General features: G+C 42.9%; 2 protein-coding genes across 3 annotated transcripts; one reads left to right on the top strand and one right to left on the bottom strand.

The window, feature by feature from the left end:
- The first annotated feature begins 5,309 nt into the window (after positions 1-5,309).
- On the top strand, positions 5,310-6,653 carry LOC103875601. The gene is given in 8 exon segments (XM_031666178.1): positions 5,310-5,492; positions 5,629-5,766; positions 5,873-6,046; positions 6,048-6,116; positions 6,119-6,268; positions 6,270-6,382; positions 6,384-6,468; positions 6,470-6,653. Coding segments are annotated over 8 exon segments (1,080 nt in total). The 3' UTR covers positions 6,638-6,653.
- On the bottom strand, positions 6,592-16,275 carry FCGR1A (Fc fragment of IgG receptor Ia). 2 transcript variants are annotated; one of them, XM_003892552.5, is made up of 6 exons: positions 16,148-16,274; positions 15,732-15,752; positions 14,684-14,938; positions 10,339-10,590; positions 8,808-9,092; positions 6,592-7,906 (listed from the first exon to the last, which is right to left on the bottom strand). In XM_003892552.5, the coding sequence occupies exons 1-6, from the start codon at positions 16,176-16,178 to the stop codon at positions 7,677-7,679; spliced, it is 1,074 nt and encodes a 357-aa protein (XP_003892601.1). In that variant the 5' UTR covers positions 16,179-16,274; the 3' UTR covers positions 6,592-7,676. The 2 variants fall into 2 exon arrangements, with proteins under 2 accessions (XP_003892601.1, XP_009178311.1); XM_009180047.4 differs by having other exon boundaries at positions 7,464-7,906; positions 14,684-14,941; positions 16,148-16,275.
- Positions 16,276-19,144: the final 2,869 nt, after the last annotated feature.

Raw genomic sequence — 19,144 nt, 5'->3', positions numbered from 1 at the left:
AGTGTGGGTGACTTTTCAGAATTCTATTCCAGCAATAATTTAAAAAATCATAAGGGAAGATGTGAGATAACAGAAGCAACGGTGGTAATGTATTTGGTAAAAGATATTGCTAAACAAAGTGAATTTAGGTTCTAGAAAGTTAAAAAGAAAACCTGGAATTCCAATTCCAGGTGATATAGGAGGGAGGTAGGGAGAGCAAGAGTGAAGAGAAGTAAAACAGGCTAAGTAAGATTTATGTTATAAATAAATAGGATACAGATACTATTACTGTAGAAGTTAGAAAAATATGGGCTTACATGGTGGGTCACACGTAATCCTGGCACTTTGGGAGGCTGAGGCAGGAGGATCATTTGAAGCCAAGAGTTTGAGATCAGCCTGGGCAACAAAACAAGACCCCTGTCTCTATAAAAAGTAAAAATATTAGCCAGGCATGGTTACATGCACCTGTAGTCCCAGCTACTTAGGAGGCTGAAGGAGGAGGATTGCTTGAGCCTAGGTGGTCGAGGCTGCAGTTAGCTATGATTGCACCTTTGCACTCTGGCCTGGGTGACAGAGCAAGTTCCTGTCTCAAAAAAAAAAAAAAGGTTTAAAAATACATTTATATATGGTACTAGAAGGGTATCTTATATTCATAAAGGTAGTGCTCCATTAAGGAATGACCATGAATTATTTGCATTTAACAAGGATACACACACATGTGCATGTAAGTCAACAATCACAGTGATAAGTTTAATACACCTTTCTTAGGAATTGACAGATCCAGTTGATTGAAACTTATTGAGGATATGGAGAATTTGAAGAACATGGTTAATAAGATTAATCATAACTATAATTATGCCTATGCCATCTTATATTCAAAATAGGAAAGTTACCTTATTTTCAGATTCACATGGACTATTGACAAAAATTGACCATAAGTGAGATGGCAAATTAAGTCTCAAGTGTTGAAAAGCTGAAACCATATAGGACCAGGGCATAGTTAACTGATTATAAAACAATAAAATAATCAAACATGCCCTCCTTAAGATGTACTCTTAGGGAAAAAGCACATGGGTTAAAAGGGATATCAGAATAAAAATTACACACTCTTTAGAAATAACAAGAGCACTATAATTCAACCATACCCTGAGACTTCACAAGCTTTGGTCCCAGTAAGCTAGAATTCAAATCTTAGCCCTATATTTAAATAACTCATTGAATTGCTATTTCTTATCCTAATTATCTGTCATTCCACTGTGGAATATATTTCATGGCAAATAATATTAAAACCTATGTGAAGCAGTCAGGAGAAAATTCGTAGCTTTAAAATACATTTAAGAGAAAATAATTGGTGGGCAGATCACCTTGGACTCCCAATTATTGCCTCAGGAGTTGGAGACCACCCTGGACAACATGGCAGGACCCTGTGTCTCCAGTAGATACAAAAATTAGCTGGATGTGCTGGTGCATGCCTATAGTCCCAGCTACTAGGGAGGCTGAGACAGGAGGATCGTTGAGCCTGGGAGGCGGAGGTTACAGTGAGTTGAGATCATGCCACTGCACTCCAGCCTGAGCAACAGAGAGAGCATTAAGTTTTTAACTCAAACACTAATAAAGGAACACAACAAAAACCTGTGTAAAGTAGAAGGAACAAACTAAGATGAAAGCATAGTCAATGAAACAGATCATACCTTCCTATTCCACCAAAATGGAATTTATAAAACCAAAGGCTGTTCTCTGAAAAGAAAATTAGAGTTAATCCTTCCATAAGCTTACTATTGAAAAAGCACATAAGTAATATTAGATATAGAAGATACTAAAGTGATGTGTATTTTTGATATAAATATATTTGCAATTGTAGACAAAATGGTGACTTTTCCATACACATTACCAAAGTTGAGCTAAGAAAAGTAAAATACCTGAATAAAGAATATAAGATAAACAGAAAAAAAATCAGATATACATATCCTTAAAAATAGTACCGAGGCTGGGTGTGGCAGCTCAACACCTGTAATCCCAGCACTTTGGGAGAGCGAGGTGGGTGGATCACTTGAGGTCAGGAGTTTGAGACCAGCCTAGCCAACATGGTGAAACCTTGTCTCTACTAAAAATACAAAAATTAGTCGGGTGTGGTGGCGTGTGCCTATAATCCTGGCTACTTGGCAGTCTGAGGCAGGAGAATCACTTGAACCTGGGAGGCAGAGATTGCAGTGAGCTGAGATTGCGCCATTGTACTCCAGCCTGGGTGACACAACAAGGCTCTGTCTCAAAAAACAAACAAAAGCAAGGCCAGACAGCGTTACCAAACACTGAGGAGAGAACATTCATATCATACAAATTGATAAAAATAGTAGAATAGTATTAAAAGCCACCTACTGAGTGTGAGGCAATGACAACAACAGATATTATGAAGGCTAAATGAAATAACCCATGAAAGGTAAATAACCATTCGGTAAATTAAAATAATAAAGTTGACTATTACGTGCCATGATATAGATTTCATAGTAGAATGAAAGGATAAAATGATTGGGATAAGAAATTGCAATTCAAGGAGCTATAGAAGTGCAGGACCAAGATTTCAATTCAGTCATGTCCCGAAATTTTGCAATCTTTCATCACAATAAACTAGAATTCAAGGTAGAAAATGATTATTTTCTAAAATAAAGATGGTACTTATAAACCTACGTAAATGCCCATTTCTCCTCTTTGAGGTCTTTTTCTGACCTTCCAGAAGTAGGCCTTGAAGTCACAGCCAGGCTCCAGAGGACCGCTGTTTCACTGGATAGCATGCCATTTCTTCTTCAAAATTAAATTATCTTCTCAGAGAATACCGCATTTGGAGAATTTAGTTTACTTCTCGAGAATCCCTAACCCAATTATTTCCAGTCTTCCTTAGAGATTTTCTTTCTCCATTAACTCCCATTTTATGTCTGGGAATCTTTTACTTTCACATATGCTCCCTCTCCACAATTTATTCTTTTTTTTATCTTCTCTAAGTGTTAAGGAGTAGTATGTACCTAGTGCGATAGGGAGATGAAGGGGAAAGGCAGAAAAATGAGCTTCTTACCCTTTGGAAGTTTTGACCCCACATTGAGAAACAAAACCAGAAGTGGAGAATAGAGGGAGAAGGACAGCAAACAATTTTATTGGTTCCCATTTTCCTGCCAATGTACATTAACAAAGAAGTCTAAACCTAAAAGACCTTATGCAAGACCAGATTTTCACATTACTAGCTTTGTGTGTGTGTGACATCCTGCTTTCCATTGCCAAACTTAAGATATATGTGTCTTAAGGTCTTTCAGTTTTTATATTTGGTCTTTCAGTTTTTAGATTTGCATCTAAAAAGCTGAGCACTGGACAAAGACAGAGTGGGGTTTTTAGAAGCGGCCTTACAGAAGCAAAACAAAAGCAGTTAATCATACAGTGACAGGTTATGTAATCTATAGCATAACATAACTTGGGACCTTGCATAGCTGGTGACCCTGTAGTTGCATTGAAAGAAAAACAAAAACTGGCTAAATATAGACATTTGTAAATAATAATGTTTAAGAAGCCTGGGGAAAGAGTAACAGTAAAAGAATCTGTCTTTCTCTTTTTTTTCCTTCAACCTTGCTCTGGAAGGGAGAGGTGTCTGGAGCCTATTCCTTTGGCCTTGGCTATTCGGACAGCGTTATCTTATAATTGTCCTTGAAGTGAGCTTGCTAGGCAGAGGAAAACTTGTTCTCATCTTTTAACCCTTGACTTGCCACATTCTGGGCCTTAGCTTTTACTTTTCTTGGAGTGAATAAATGCAGTACTTACTTATTTTTTTAAAAAAATTTCTACCTCAGCTATGAGACTGGTAATAATCAATTTTTTTTATTATTATTATTTGAGACAGGATTTCCCTCTGCCACCCAGGCTGAAGTGCAGTGGTGCGATCTTGGCTTACTGCAGCCTCCACCTCCTGGGCTCAATTGATCCTCCTACCTCAGTCTCCCGAGTAGCTGGGACTACAGGCGTGTGCCACTGGCTAATTTTTGTATTTTTTGTAGAGATGGGGTTTGCCATGTTGCCCAGGCTGGTCTCCAACACCTGACTCAAGCGTCTGCCTGCCTCCGCCTCCCAAAGTGCTAGGATTACACGCATGTGGCCAATAATTACTTCTGAAGATTCTAACAATACCATTTACAATGACACAAAAATGAAGGACCTAAGAATACATCTAACACATCTAGAGAGAATATTATAATATTGTTGTGAGACAGTAACAGTGACATAAATAAATAAATGGAGAGTTCATGGATTGGAAAGTCAATGTTGGAATGATATCAATCCTCCCTAACCCTCTCCCTCCCGCCCCCAAAAGATCTACAGATTTAGTGCAGTCCCACTCCAAATCCAATTGTTTTCTCAGGAGAATTTGACATAGTTGATCTCTCTTTCTTGAGGCATTTTCTTCTCTGTTTTTCCTCCTACCTCACTGGCTACTCCTTATCAGTATCCTCTGCTGTCACCTCTTCTACGCAACCTCTAAAATGTGGCATGTTTCACGGTTCAGGCTTAGACCTTTTTCTATCTGTACTTCCCCCTCACATTGTCCTTTCTACTCCTCTGACTCTAAATACCACATCTATATGATGATTGGCAAATTTGTATCTCTAGTCCAGGATTCTTCATATATCCCTTGCTTTTTCAATAGTTACACTTAAATGTCAAATAGGAATATTAACCTGTCCAATATGAAACTTTTGCTTCTTGCTACCCTGTTCCCCTCCTCCAACTTGCTTTCTCAATTCTGTCAATGGACTATTTACTGCTTTGGCCCAAAATCTAGGTGTTTTCCCTCCTATTCTTCTCTTTCTCATATCCCCTACATCTAATCAATAAGAAACTTTGTTGACTCTTCCTACAAAACATCTTCCAAATGTGACCACTCTCAATAGCTCCACTGTTACCATGTTAGTCCAGGCTGCCACTGCCTCTCACCTAGATTCCTAACTGGTCTCCTTGCTTCTGTTGTCTTCTCTACAGCTTGGGGGATCTGTCTCAACTAAGCCTGGTGGCAGTGAGGACCGTCAGCCCCCTCCCAGCCAGCTGTCAGCTATGCCTCCATTCTGTCTGGTTCTCAGGGCTGGAATCGCTGGGCAGGTCTAGCTAATTCTTGGCCCTCCTAGGAAAAGATTCCTAAATCCTGAAGGCATTTAGCTAGGAAAGATCCAGAATGGACCAAGCTATTCCTTTTTTACCCCAAACTGGGTTGGTCTGCTTTGGGGATTACTTCTCAGGTTAGGACCCTCTGAGTGTTCTGAAACGGCCCGGACTCTTACAGAAGCTCTTGTGGTCCTACAATGAATTTAGAGGTCTCCATACCGAGCCTGGAAGGTGAGGAACGACCGCTAACGACCCACAACGACCCACCCTCCCAACCTAATGCCGGTTCTACTCCGCCTGTACACTCTGGGGAGTTGTGCTTTGACTTGGAAGCCCTCGGATTGAAGGATGGGCCCAAGACCCTCACAGGTGAAGCCTCGGTAGGTCCCAGGGAGAAGAAAGACATTCTTCCACCCCGCGATCCCCCAAAAGTCCGACCCATCCTCCTCCCCACCAGATGCATCAGATCCCTCCAGGGCCTCACTGTCAGTCCTGTAATCTTTTCATCCGTGATAGGATGGGCCGTGGACTCTTGTGGGTGAAGCTCGGCGGTTTCCGAGTCCATGTGGGTTGGCCCCTGCGGAGCCTGGAGCCTTCTTGCCTGCGGGCTTGCTGATCCCGCGGAGCCAGCCAGCTCCCTTCCTGCTTCTGACGGCGAGGGAACCAGCTGGGAGGTCCTCCGAGCTGGACGGGGAGGCAGGCGGCCGTTCGCACTCCTCAACCGCTCTCTCCCTACCGCCGCCGCCTCTGGCCGCTTTAGCGCCAGTCCAAGAAGCTGGGACGGCTGCTGGGAACCGAGCGCGGTCCTCCCGCTTCCTGTGATCTATCAGTCCTACTCTCCGCGGAGGCTCGGCCTGGCGCACCTCAGGCCCGCAGCAGAACCAAGGCTTGGCGGCAGCTGCAACCTCCACAGACGGCAGCTGCAACTTCCATAGACGGCCGCCAGGTGGCGCCGTACCGGGGCCCGAGAGCAGGCAGGCCCGGGGCGGGGTGGGAGCGACTCAAAGCTACGCGCCTGGGGAGGCCGCGGGCCCTCGCGGACTACGGAACTTACATCCTGCAGCCGGATTTTCACATCTGCCGGCCCAGAGGAAACAATGACGTTGGGATTTTGGGGGACTGCCCCTTGACTCGGGCGAATCAGACACGAACGGCCGACCCCTTGCTCTCTTCCATCCGCCTGCCGCTGCTCCCACCCACCGACTCCTAGAGCCCATTTGTCGCTCCTGCAGCCTCCAGGAATGCAAATAATTTCTCACTGGGTTTTGGTGAGGGCGGAGCTGCGGAGAAGCGCGCGCCCAACAGCTTTCGCCGCAGCTGGGTTCCCGGACGCCAGCGGCTGCGGCCCTCAGATGGGTGGGGGCGGAGGCTGCAATATGCACAGGCGGCCACAGTGTGGCGCAAGCGCCCTGCCGTGGGACACGCTCGGCGCGCGACGCTCCAACCCATCATTTACGGGTCAAATAATCTAGAATCAAGTTGCTACGTGTGTCATACTCCCGCTGTTTTTTCCCTAAACTTTTAGTAGAGTCATTTACATAGTTGAGTTTTTATCTCAGCTATGTTACAGAGTGGCAGGAAAATATTTTGTCTCCAAATTACAGCCCAAGTGTGAGCAGCGTATCCTGAAGCTAGTTAGTAATCAACCAGAAAATCAGGAAGGTAAAGCAAACCTCTGGAGGCAAGGTCTGGACTCTGTGAGATCGCCGCTTCTACCTACTTGAAGTTTCTCCTTGCAGTGCCGCACTTGGAGATTTGGACTTAATTGTTAAACAAAAAGAACAGTTACATTCTGCCTTCCTACAGGGCAAGGGCCTGGGACTGGCAGCATTTTTGTTGTCTCTAGAAATACAGCGGTTATGAGAAAGCCTCAAAAGAGAGGGCAAGAATAATATATCCATCTGTCATCATGAGTTACCCCCTTGTATGCCTAGAACATACATGGGGACATTCTCTTTTAGTAAAGTCAAAGAGAAAAGCCATGAACTAAGTGTCCTGAACACAGAGGCGTGAGCCCTCTCAGTCTCACAGTCCCTTAGGAGTCATTTGTAAGTTCTAGTTCCTTCCTTATCGTCTGTACTATTCCCTCTTGTCTCCCTGAAATCTGCCCACTCCTGGCTGTGTGTGTGTCTCTTTGTCTCCCTGTCTCTCATTCTGTCTCTTTCTCTATCTTAATCTTCTGTACATATGCACCCACTCACCTTTTTACCTTGTTCTGAGAAATGAAATACTATTTTTCAAACTATGTAATAGGATTATTATCAGGCTAGGCTTGATTTGTAAGTTTTTCAAGATTTCTTTAGAGTAGGCCTCATTTAAAGTCATCTTTGATGACCAAATTTCCAAATGTATCCCAGTTGAAGTCAGTTCATTTATTTGCTTTATTTAAGAGTTATATGCCATGAGACACATAGTTCTGGTGTTGTTGAACTTTTGGATGTTTGTGTGCAGTGCTCACAGGGAGGAAGTGGGCAGGGGATGGTCCAGATCAATGGCCACCCACTGAGCTGCTGCTACTTGGCCTCCTCAGGCTCCTTCCGGTGCACCCCTTCCTGCAGCTGTTCTTATTCTTGTTCCTGACTCTTCAGCTCTTTTTCTAAATGTCTGTCTTCTTGAAGGCTGGAAGTTACCTTCTTCTCATGAGCAGAATCCAAAGAGATTTCTAAATTCCACTTTTTCTTTCTTTTCAGTTCTTTACGTATTGTCACCCAGAGAACAGTGTTCACTAAAAACATTATTCCCACTACCAGATAGAAAAGGACATGAAGCCAGACAGGAGTTGGTAACTGGAGGCCTGAAACAGAAAAAGACAAAGAGAAGAGATACTATTTAGAGACCAGAGGGGTCGGGCTGAATTATGTTTGGAGGGGAAGGTTGACTGAGACCTGATGTACCTGTCCTCAAGGAGGCACTGATCATTTTAGGGAGCAGGAAGGAACTGGCAGTAGCTCTAACTGGCTATATGGTGTGTAGATGGGGACAGGCTCCTTGGAAGAGCTTAATCGCTGGGCCCTGTCCGTGGACTTACTCCCTAGTTCCAGAAACAACTGGTATCTCTATGCCATTTAATACTTGAAATGAATTCGGGTTGAAGATTAACTTTTTTCACCCCCAAGGAGCCTTTGTTCTGGAGCTCACAATCCCTCTGCCTCAGTTACATAGAGACACTTGGGGAGGTGGTGATTTGCAGTTTACAAAATCAGTGTCTGATAAATCCACCTTGTGAGCTCCTTGAAGCAAAAACTATGCTCAAACATTTTTATATCCCCAGGCCTACGAAAATAGATAGGAGGAACTTGATAAATTGTTGGTGAGATTGTTGGTGAGGGGGAGGGAGACACGGAAGCAGGAAGAGAGAGTGAGAAGGGGGGTTACGGGGTGGCGGGAAGAGTGGGAGGGAGGGGAAAATAAAATAAAGAAGGAGAAGAAAAGAAGGACAGAGGAGAAAATGAAGGAAAGAAATGGAGGACGGAAAGGCAAAGGAAAAAGAAAAAGAAAGGAAAGGAAATTTAATAAACTTTGCGAGGAGAAGAGTGATGTTCTGAATCAAGGAAGGAAAGGTCTGCTTGTGGGCTTTTCCTGAAGAGACTTGCCCCTCCTCTTTGGGCCATGAAACCCTTGAACAAACCTCAGTCCCATGGGAGATAAGGGAGTCCCTTCTCCTGCGCTAGTGGCCTCTCACCATTCTCACTCACCAAGCACTTGAAGCTCCAACTCAGGGCTGCGCTTAAGGACATTTCCGTCTTCTGTGGTGGCCTCGCACCAGTAAAACCCAGAGTCTTCTCTTCTAGCAGTTAGTATTTGGTATTCAGAGGACGTGTTCCTGCCTCGCAGGGTCTTGCTGCCCATGTAGAAGGAGAAGTAAAGCTGCAAACCAGGCCTCTGCAGAAGCAACTTTGTTTCACAGCTCAGGGTGACCAGATTCCCCTCCAGGAGCGGGGATGTCACGGATGCATTCAGCACTGGAGCTGGAAATAGCTCTAAGGAGAAAGTTGATGGGGGACAGGGTTGCCTGTTTAGCATCCAGGTCCTTTTCACAAAAGACACATGCTTTACCCCCTTGGGAAACCTGGCCCTAGAAAATGCATCCATAAGGCATTAACCCTTCTTACTTCCAGCAGAAAGCCATTCTTGGGGTGTCCTAATAGACATAATTAGGGTTGCCAGCTTGCTCAGTCCCACCGAGGATACCTCTACACCAGTGGTCCCCAACCTTTTTGGCACTAGGGCTGGGTTTTGTGGAAGGCAATTTTTCCACAGCCGGTGGGTGGGGTGGGGATGGTTTTGGAAGGAAACTGTTCCACCTCAGATCATCAGGCATGCGCAGTTCACAATAGGGTTCATGTTTCTATGAGAATCTAATACCACCACTGATTGGACAGGAGGAGGAGCTCAGGCTGTACTGCTGGCTCATGAGGAAGCTCATCTCCTGCTGGGCAGCCCAGTTCCTAACAGGCCACGGACCGGTAAGGGTTGCGAACCCCTGCTCTACATGGTCCATCCTTCCCTGAATGGCTATGTCATCTGGTAGATAACCGTGCCCTTCTGGTAGTGGTCAACTAGGAGTGGACCCTGACTCACACATTTGCCATTTCAGTGACTCATTACTTGTGTTCCTGACTTAGAAGGATAATCTGGAACAATAATTTCTTTCCCACAGGAGTGAACTTCTTTTTTTTCAGACAGAGAAAATTGCTAGTGATTGTATTAGGAGGAAAGGCTGTGAAAGGGTCAGAACAAGGCCATATGCAAACTGCTTAGCTTGCAGATGCTCAGGAAGAAGTGGTGCCACCGAGGCCGCTTTGTCCCTGAGAGGTAGATGGACAGTATAACCTGTTCCTCATGTTTTCCAGGTTTCTCTTTCTATGGAGCTTTCATGAGATTCCATGGTATTATTTTCTAACTCTCCTAGCTACCTAGAGTGAGTCTCTATTCCTTACAACTAAAATAAGATGGATGAAATGGACCACCATTATGCCCTGACACTGACATTAGCTCCTGTGATTATTGATGGGGGCTGCGGTACACCGGAAAGAGTAATGGACTGGGACCCAGAGACCACAGTTCTGGTTCCAGCTACTGGTCATGGTGTGGCCTTTAGTAAGGCAGTTGACTTCTCTGGAGCCCCGTTTCTTCGCTTGTAGATTAAAGTGAGGAGTTTAGATTATTTATGATGGTCCCTCAGGGGGAGGGACTATCAGTTCTATGACTATTCCTATACGATACCTTTCACAGTGACAGATACTCCTGCTGATGTGTAGCGATGCTTTCCCATGCCTGAGCAGTGGTAGGCGCCGTTGTGACTTATGTTGGTTTTCAGAATGGTGAGTTTAGAATTCCGGTAGAAAAACTTAAAAGCTTTGCCATTTTGATAGTAAAGCACATTGTACACCAGCTTATCCTTCCATGCATGACACCTCAAGGCCAGAGGTTCTCCTTCTGTGAAGACTCTGCTGGATACCTGCAGTAGTAGCCAGTCTGAAAAAAGTGAACCCAAAATGTATGTATACAGTGGAGGAGGTACAAGGAGGCCCAAGCTTGGCCCTGTGGGCTTTCTGTTTTTTCTCCTTGCAACATCCAGCCTCAGAGCTCTGCTAAATCTCAGGCCTATATCCAGTTCCTCAAATATCTTTAGCTTCGGTGGAAAGAAAAGCAATCTTTACTGCCAACTGTGCACACGGCCCTTTCTTATCTTCCCTTTCCAGATCTCAGAAGTTGATTGAAACAAAAACAGTTCATACAGCATGGTAGACAGAATTCTAAAATGATCGCAATGACCCACTCCCTTGTAAAATCCCCTTGAGTGTGGGTGGAACCTATGACTTGCTTCTAGCCAACAGAATATGACAAGGGTGATGAAATGTCACTCTTGGGATTGCTACATTATGTAAGACTCTATCTTAGCAGTCTGGATGGAGAAGGTCTCCTGCTGAACTTGAAGAAGTAAGCTGCCATGCCAGGAGAGGACCTATGAGAGCACCACAAGTCAAGGGCCTCTAGGAGCTGAGAGTGGCCCCCTACTGACGTGCAGCAAGAAAGTAGGAACCTCAGTCCTAGAACCACAAAGAACTGAATTCTGCCAGTGACCTTGTGAGCCTAGAAGAGCTGAAAAAAGAAACACAGCAAAGTCAACACCCTGACTGCAGCCTTGGAAGACCCTCAGCAGAGCACTCAGCTAAGCTGTGATGGGAGTCCTGACCCATGGAAACAGGAAGATCATAAATGTATGTTGTTGCAAGCTGCTAAACTTGTTACACAGCAATATAAAACAAATACACTCCAACTCTTGACAAATTTGTTAATAGGACCACACATCCTAAGACAAACACACAGAAGGGCAAACATCCAGATATAAACATCCCACTACATTGATATGAATACTCACATATGTAAGATCAATGATACCACTAGCAAAACAAGCTCCAAGTCAATGGGTTCTTCCTTTTGACGTACACCTCTACACATAACCAAAAATGTTTCAACTACTTTTCTTTTCTCCAGAGGCAGTTGGTTTCGCTAAATAAAAATGGGGCTCGTAGGAGACCAAGAAGGAGAAGAGACAATAGTGCTTTTCCCCCCTCCAGAACTTATCTAAGACTGGAAGGCAATTGTTTCTATGCCGCACGTAGCATGAATTTTACAGTCATGGATACGGATATAATGCTTCCGAATATAATTAATTATCTTCCCTCCCTTATTCCCACCCACAGCCAGGAGGCGCTGAAAGACTGCACTGCCCAAACACTGCCATCTTTGCTTCATATGTCCGAAAGAGTAGGAAATGGTATCACATCTCCATCAGAAACTGTCAAACACTAGTCATGGTAGAAAATATTTGAATGACACAATTAATAGGCTTGATTTTGTGGGATGCTCTACTTTAGAAAGAAAATTCATATGCTTTCCAAACACACATGCAATGTTAGAAAAATTAAGTGTGAATTAGGCCACAAAGCAATTTTCAACAAATACTAATGAACTGATACCATATTTAACACAAATTCTAACCAAAGTGCCATAACATGAGAAATCAATAACAAAAAACTACCCTCCAAAAAAATCTAAATAATTCATGAATAAAATAATGTATAATGGAAATTTATAAATTTTTAACCTTAAATGGTAGTGGGAGTATTATATATCAAAATTCACGAGATGCAGCTTTTAGCAGACATTACTAATTTCCTACTCAGCAATCATTCCCCCATCTTCATGACTTTGGAGTCAGCCATGTGATTAGGACCCAGGTCCACCAACCAGCTTCATTTTCTTGGTCTTAGCATATACTGATTAAATTGAAATGACTCAGAGTCAGTGAGCTGCAATTGAATTCCCCATGGCTGACTGTGGCAAAACATTTTAAAATAGGGCATAGACAGCACCAACCAAAATTTTTGGTGTATTGTACTGTAGTAAAATTAACAAGTCTTGTTCATTGAAAACAAACAAAACTATAATATGATAGTGAAAAGAAAAGCCACAGAGTGGGAGAAGATATTTAAAACACTTGAAAAAGGACTTATATCCAGAATATATAAATAACTCCTATAAGTCAGTAAAAGACAGACAATAGAAAAATTGTCAAAAAGACCGTACAAAAAAGGATACCCAAATAGGTAATAAACATGTGAAAAATGGTCAATATCATAGTCATTAAGGAAACGCTTAATTTGCATTTGTATATCCAAGAGTGGGAAATTGTAACATACCTCCATCAGAAACTGTCAAACACTAGTAATGGTAGAAAATATTTGAATCATGTTTAAAAAATGTCCACGGCATTACTATTTGTAAGAGGTCAAAACCAGAAACAGCCCGAGTCCCTCAGCAGAATGGGAAAATATGAAATATACAGTAATAAGAACAAATGAACTTCAATTTATAACATATACAGTTCACAATCATAATGTTGAGAAAAATAAACCAGACACAAAAGAGTACATCCTGTCCCATACTGTAGCCCTTTATATGAAGTTCAAAAAGAGGCAAAAAACCTATGGTGCTGGAAGTCAGTGTCAGGGGGTGGACTAGAAATGGGCAAGAAGGAGTTTCTGAGGTGCTGGAAATGTCTAAAATAGATCAGGATGCTGTTTACTTTGCAAAAATTTACTGTGGTGTACATTTATGGCTTGCTGTACGTAAGTTACATTTCAACGAAAATTCACATGAAAATGTGATGTAAAAAAGATACGATTTTCAATAAGTCACTGATGTGGGTGTCCTAGAGTCTATATAGAGGTGAAGAAAATTGCCTCATCCCAGCCCTAGTCCTTTTGTTGTCACTTGAATCATGAGACACTTCTGCTTGAACTGTCCAAAGTGTCTTGTTGAAACAGCTCTGTCAGAGGTTGCAGTGAACCAAGATCGCACCACTGCATTCCAGCCTGGGCGACAGAGTGAGACTCTGTCTCAAAAAAAAAAAAAAAAAGAAAAGAAAAGGAAACAGCTCTGTCAGCTTCCCTCACCTCTCCATCCTAAGAACTTATTTACAGAGACCTAAGGGACACATGAGAAATATCAAGCCTTCCCTCAGACATTCTCAACATTTCCTTGGCTAAAACACATTTCCTCTAACAGCAACCATGTCTGCATAAAGGTAATTTTGCCTCTAGTGTGGATTAACTTTTGCATGATCACTTTCAAAGAAGTTTAAACTCAGTACTTCTGAATAACTAAATAATACCTTTGGTTATTTTGTCTTGCATATTGAATGAAGCATTTTTCCCTGAAGATTGCAGTCTCCATCTCTTGATGAATAGAAACTCCTTACAGGTTTCATTGGGTGGTGGGCTTTTCTGCTTCCATTTATTAAAATATGACAATAAGTCCATGTCCAGATTATCTTACAGATATACTATGAAATGTGCCCCAGGAATGTATGTATAAAGATGATTATTGCAGCAGTGCTTATAAAATCAAAAGAGTGGAAACATCTTAAAAATTTGCTAATAGGCAGAATGGTTAAATTAATTCTGCTACAGCTGTGCAGCAGACATTTTAAAGTAGATTTCTATTAAGTGATAAAAGTAAGATGTAGGACAATACTTAAAAAGTGTTCTTACCAACCACACCTTTAAAACTATGTATATGCGTGTGTATATATATGTAGTTTATATATAATAATGCTAATATATATGCATAATATGTATATATACACATAATATGTGTGTGTGTGTGTATATATGCGCAGTTTTGTTTCTGTGGAAGGTGACTGCAGACCTGAAGTATTGGGTGGGAGGAAGATATTTCATTGTTCATTATTGCCCATTTATTTGAATTATTATCATTTACTATGTGCAGGCATACATTTGGAATAATGATACAATCTTAGGGCCTAAGTCTCACTCTAGACATCCTACTTACAGCTGGCCCAGCTGAGGTACTGTTGGTACATAGTTTAAGGACCCTGCTGTGATGTTTTGAGGATATTGATTTAGTTTCACCTGGTAGGTACACAGTGCTGAGACCTGCATCAGATAAATTGACACACACACATCTGGTGTCCAGAAAGGAGAGAACGCAGAGGATAGACCTTGCGGTTTCCGGCCCTCCTGGTCCAAGTCATAATTACCTCTGTGGATTTCCAGCTGTATGGGGTCACTTCGCCCTGAGGGACCTCTCTGGCACCTGTATTCACCACTGTCCTTGACACTGGCAGAGGTGATTCTGTAGCTGGGAGTCGAGGTCTGAGTGGCTGTGCCATTGAGAAACCACTGTGTAGAGCTGCTGCCAGGCAGATGGGGCACCTCACACTGTAAGGTTACGGTTTCCTCTTGGAACACGCTGACCCACGGAGGCTGCAAAGTGATCACTGCCTTTGTGGTATCTACTTGGAGGTTACAAGAAGAAAAAGAAAAAGATCAAGTGGAGTAAAGGGGAGGGCTCTGAGTGACTGGTAAGGCTTTTGTGGATAGCACAAAGGAAAAATGCATATTTAGATTTACTTGAAAAATAAGCAAGTGGACACCTACAAAAGCCAGCCTTTACGAGTGTCCAATTCCTGCTGCAGAGACCTCTGTTCATGTTATGAAATCCTCGTCTGGGTGTTGGGAATTTGGGGCTGCTGAGGATTAAATTACTGATGTAGGTTTTCCTGTTGGGAGCAATGAAGCAGGGTTTTAGACTCGGGCAAGCCGAGCGGAGCTGTGTTCCTTGTCCTCTGAGCTACAGTCTCTGAGAGTACAGAGCAGGGCTTCCGCAGCTTGTGCGTTGGAAACAGAGGTTCAAACTCCTCTCTTTGAAGCTTTCAGTATTTGCCTGGCTCTTTCTGAGGAGAAAAAACCCACTCTGCTTTCTTGCAAACGGGACTGGTTTAGGGGATGTTGGGAAACCCAGCAGACTTCTTCAGTGTTTGTGCAATTCTGGCCCTTTCCTGCTATTATAGATATATTTAGGCATTTCGTTCAGAGGGAAGAGCTCATTCAGGGAACTTTAGAAAGAAAGCTTACAAAACATGGTTTTTATGAAAATCATGCTCTGAATATGGGAGATTTTACATAATTTATGAATCTTTCTTCTTTCTCTGCTTTCCCTATATGCTCTTCTTCAGGTTAATAGGATCCAACCTTTGGAAGTAGGAAAGTGGCATAGGAGAAGAAGCTGAGTTAGAGGTCACTCACCCACTTGCCCATCAACTGGAACTGCAAGAGATCAGAGAATAAAGATATCAGTTGGTCCAGGGAAAATGATGAGGAAGAGAGAACTGGGGACACAGAATTAATGTAGACTCTGAGGGATCAACTCAGGTCTCTTGAGTTTCTATTTCTCTCTCTCAAAATCCAGTACTAACAGAACTGAACAAGCTACAGGTGGTTATCAATGAAACTTTACTGTGGTGTTTCCAGGCTTAATGCTACCTCAGGGTCCCCCTTCCCATCCTTTTGATAAAATAAACTCTAATAAACCATGGAAGCACAGATACATGTTGTCTCCACACTCATGAGTTCTACTCAAAGTTACCACAGGAAGACAAAACTCTTGACTCCCCACAGCCACAGCCTGTACCCTTCTAACTACCCCTCTGAGTCCAACTTACCCCAAAGGAGCAGAGCTGTCAAGAACCACATGTTGTCTCCAAGGTGGTGGGAGCAGCGAAATCTGTAACATGCAAGATATTGAAGAGATTCTGCTGGGGCTCCAGAGCCAAATTAGAAAAGAGGAAGGAAATTGCCTTTTCTGACTGTTCCTTTTCTGGGAAATACATCTTGAATTCTGAAACATGCTTTCCCCATGCTCATACCTCTTAGCCCATCTCTCCCACTTTGAAGTTCTAATTTTTAGGTTATGAACTCTCAGAATCCAGGGAAAAGGCTAAAGTTGTATTGATATTCCGTTCTGATTAGTTTTCCCTTCTACCGTTTCTGTTTCTTAGGGTTAGAATATGGCAAAACCTCACTCTTATCATGGGTTCAATGCCTGGCTAATGCCTCCAAACGATCCTTTGGATCCAGAAGTTTCTATATCAGCCTCTATGAGGCCATGGGAAAAGTCACACATCTACAAGATCTGCCCTCACGCAAACCAGCCTCTGCTCCTCTGGGGACACAGACAGGATCAATCTGCCATTTTGGTTAAAAAAGTAAACACACTCTCTTCCTGAAAGACATCATAAATTTGGAGTGTTTATTTTGGCTAAATCCAAGGTGATTAAATGTTTAATGTGGATGCCATGGAGACGAAAAATAACCCATGCCCATGGACAGGAATGTCTTCAAGAAAAGAGTTTTAGAGTACCAGTGGTGAGCTCTGTGCCACCAAACTGAGGTGGCTCCTGAGACAGAGCTGTAACCCTACAAAAAGATTTTTAGGTATTGTGGTAAGAGAGAAAGAGAGCTAAACAGAAACTAGGATGAATTCAATGAGTGCAGAGAGACTGGCAATCTTACTGGCAGAGAACGAAAAATGACACACCATGCTGTAGATTGATGTACTGGCCCCAGTTTCTCACCGCTCCCTGAATCTACACTCTCTCCACAGCCTCATGAGGGTACCTCTCTGACTCTTGACTGTGGCTCATCATGCAACTTTCATTGGCCAGCGAAATGTGAATGGAAACGACATGGTGCTCATTTCAAACTTAGCACTTAGGAAGCTTCACACATTATCTCTCATCCTCTTGTTCTCCTGTGACTGCTGACACAAGAACATTTTTTAGCTAGTCGGCCACAGTGCAAAACAGAGCTGTCCTAGACATTGTGGTTTGAGGCGGAACTGCCTCACCTGCCCTGCAACAGTGAGAACTAAACGCTCACCATTATACGCCACTGAGATTTTAAGATTGCTATATGAGCGAGAGCTGACTGACACAAATGAAAAGCAAGGAAGAAAGGCCAGGAAGAACTCAGGGTGTTCTGAAGAGATGAGAGAAGTCTCAGTTTGTCAAAATTTATATTCAAAGCCTATATTTGTAACTATTTTACTATTTTGTCTCCAAAGTTTTCCACTGTATGCATGTCCCATAATTTATTTCACCAACTTCTCTTCATGAACAGGTAGGTTATTTCTAATTTTTTGCTGTATGACCAGTAAAAAATATTGCTTACTACCATAAGTAGTCTTGTGCCTACCTTTAAACATTTGACTTGTTGTTTCCTTAGGACACATTCCTAGAATCAGTAGCACTTACTCAAAGGAAATGCGCATTTTTTCCTTCGGATAAGATGCTGTCAGATTGTCTATGATCATTATCCTCATCACTGCATAAATTTTAGAGTGCTTATTACATGCCAGAAAAATATGCTTGATACGTATTTTCTTATTTAAACCTCACAGTAATCTATGAGTAGATGTTAGTATCTCCATTTTATAAATAATAAATCTAGTGAAAGAGGAGATCGGTAATTTGTCCAAGGTTGTAAAAAGTAGAAGCAGGATTCAAAATCAGACAGTTTGATTTCCCTTACATACTGACTGATGGAGTATAACAGTGCCCACCCCATGCCTTGCGATTTCTGCTTTGTAGTAAAATAGCTACTTCTTTGAAAAATAAGTGAAATCATTTCATTGATTAGGATAACATGAGGGAATTAGGATTGTTATATAAGAGGAATGTAAGATCTATAGCCAGGAAGGATAAAATACTTTCTTTCTAATAAGTATCTGTTGTTTCCAAATGTTGAGGAAATAGCCATTGATGTAGGTTTAAATTCATGTAAGAACAGCTAGAAAAATGGGGCAAACATAGTAACAAACGCAGACAGAGTAGTCTTCTAGCATTTGATAGACAATGAAAATCATGATGCTCTGTTCTCACTTATAAGTGGGAGCTGAACGATGAGAAGACACGGACACATGGTGGGGGAAAAACACACACTGCGGCCAGTCGGGTGGGGTTGGGGGAAGGAGAGTGTCAGGAAGAACAGCTAATAAATGCTGGGCTTAATACCTAGGTGACGGGTTGACCTGTGCAGCAAATCACCATGGCACACGTTTATCTATGTAACAAACCTGCACATCCTGCACATGTACCCCGGAACTGCACGCGCACCGGGCGCGGCCGTACCGCCTGCAATCCCGCCACTTTGTAGAGGCCTGGCGACGGCTGACTGCGGGCCGCAGACCGGCATCTATCCCGGCCAACACGGTGAAACCTCCCCGCTCTCTACTAAAATACAAAAACTAGCCGGGCGCAGGTGGCGGTCAGTCCCAGCTACTCGGGAGGCTGAGGCAGGAGACACGGAGTGGAACTCCGAGGCTGAGTTGCAGCAGCCGATCGCCACCGTACTCCAGCCTGGGCGACAGAGCCAGACCTGGCCTCAAAAAAAAAAAAAAAAAAAAAAAAAATTCGTGGAAAAAAATCATGATGCTCAGGAGAACCATTAGGAGAATTTACATCTATATATGACATTTGTATTTCCATATATTAATACTTTTTTTTTTTTTTGAGGTGGAATCTCGCTCTGTCGCCCAGGCTGGAGTGCAGTGGCATGATCTTGGCTCACTGCAACCTCCACCCCCCAGGTTCAAGAGATTCTCCTGCCTCAGCCTCCCCAGTAGCTGGGACCACAGGAGCATGATACCACGCCCAGCTAAT

The sequence above is a fragment of the Papio anubis genome, chromosome 1 (assembly GCF_008728515.1).
Source record: "Papio anubis isolate 15944 chromosome 1, Panubis1.0, whole genome shotgun sequence".
NCBI lineage: Eukaryota > Metazoa > Chordata > Mammalia > Primates > Cercopithecidae > Papio > Papio anubis.
The sequence above is the reverse complement of the archived record's forward strand: the minus strand, read 5'-3'. Positions and strand labels throughout refer to the sequence as shown.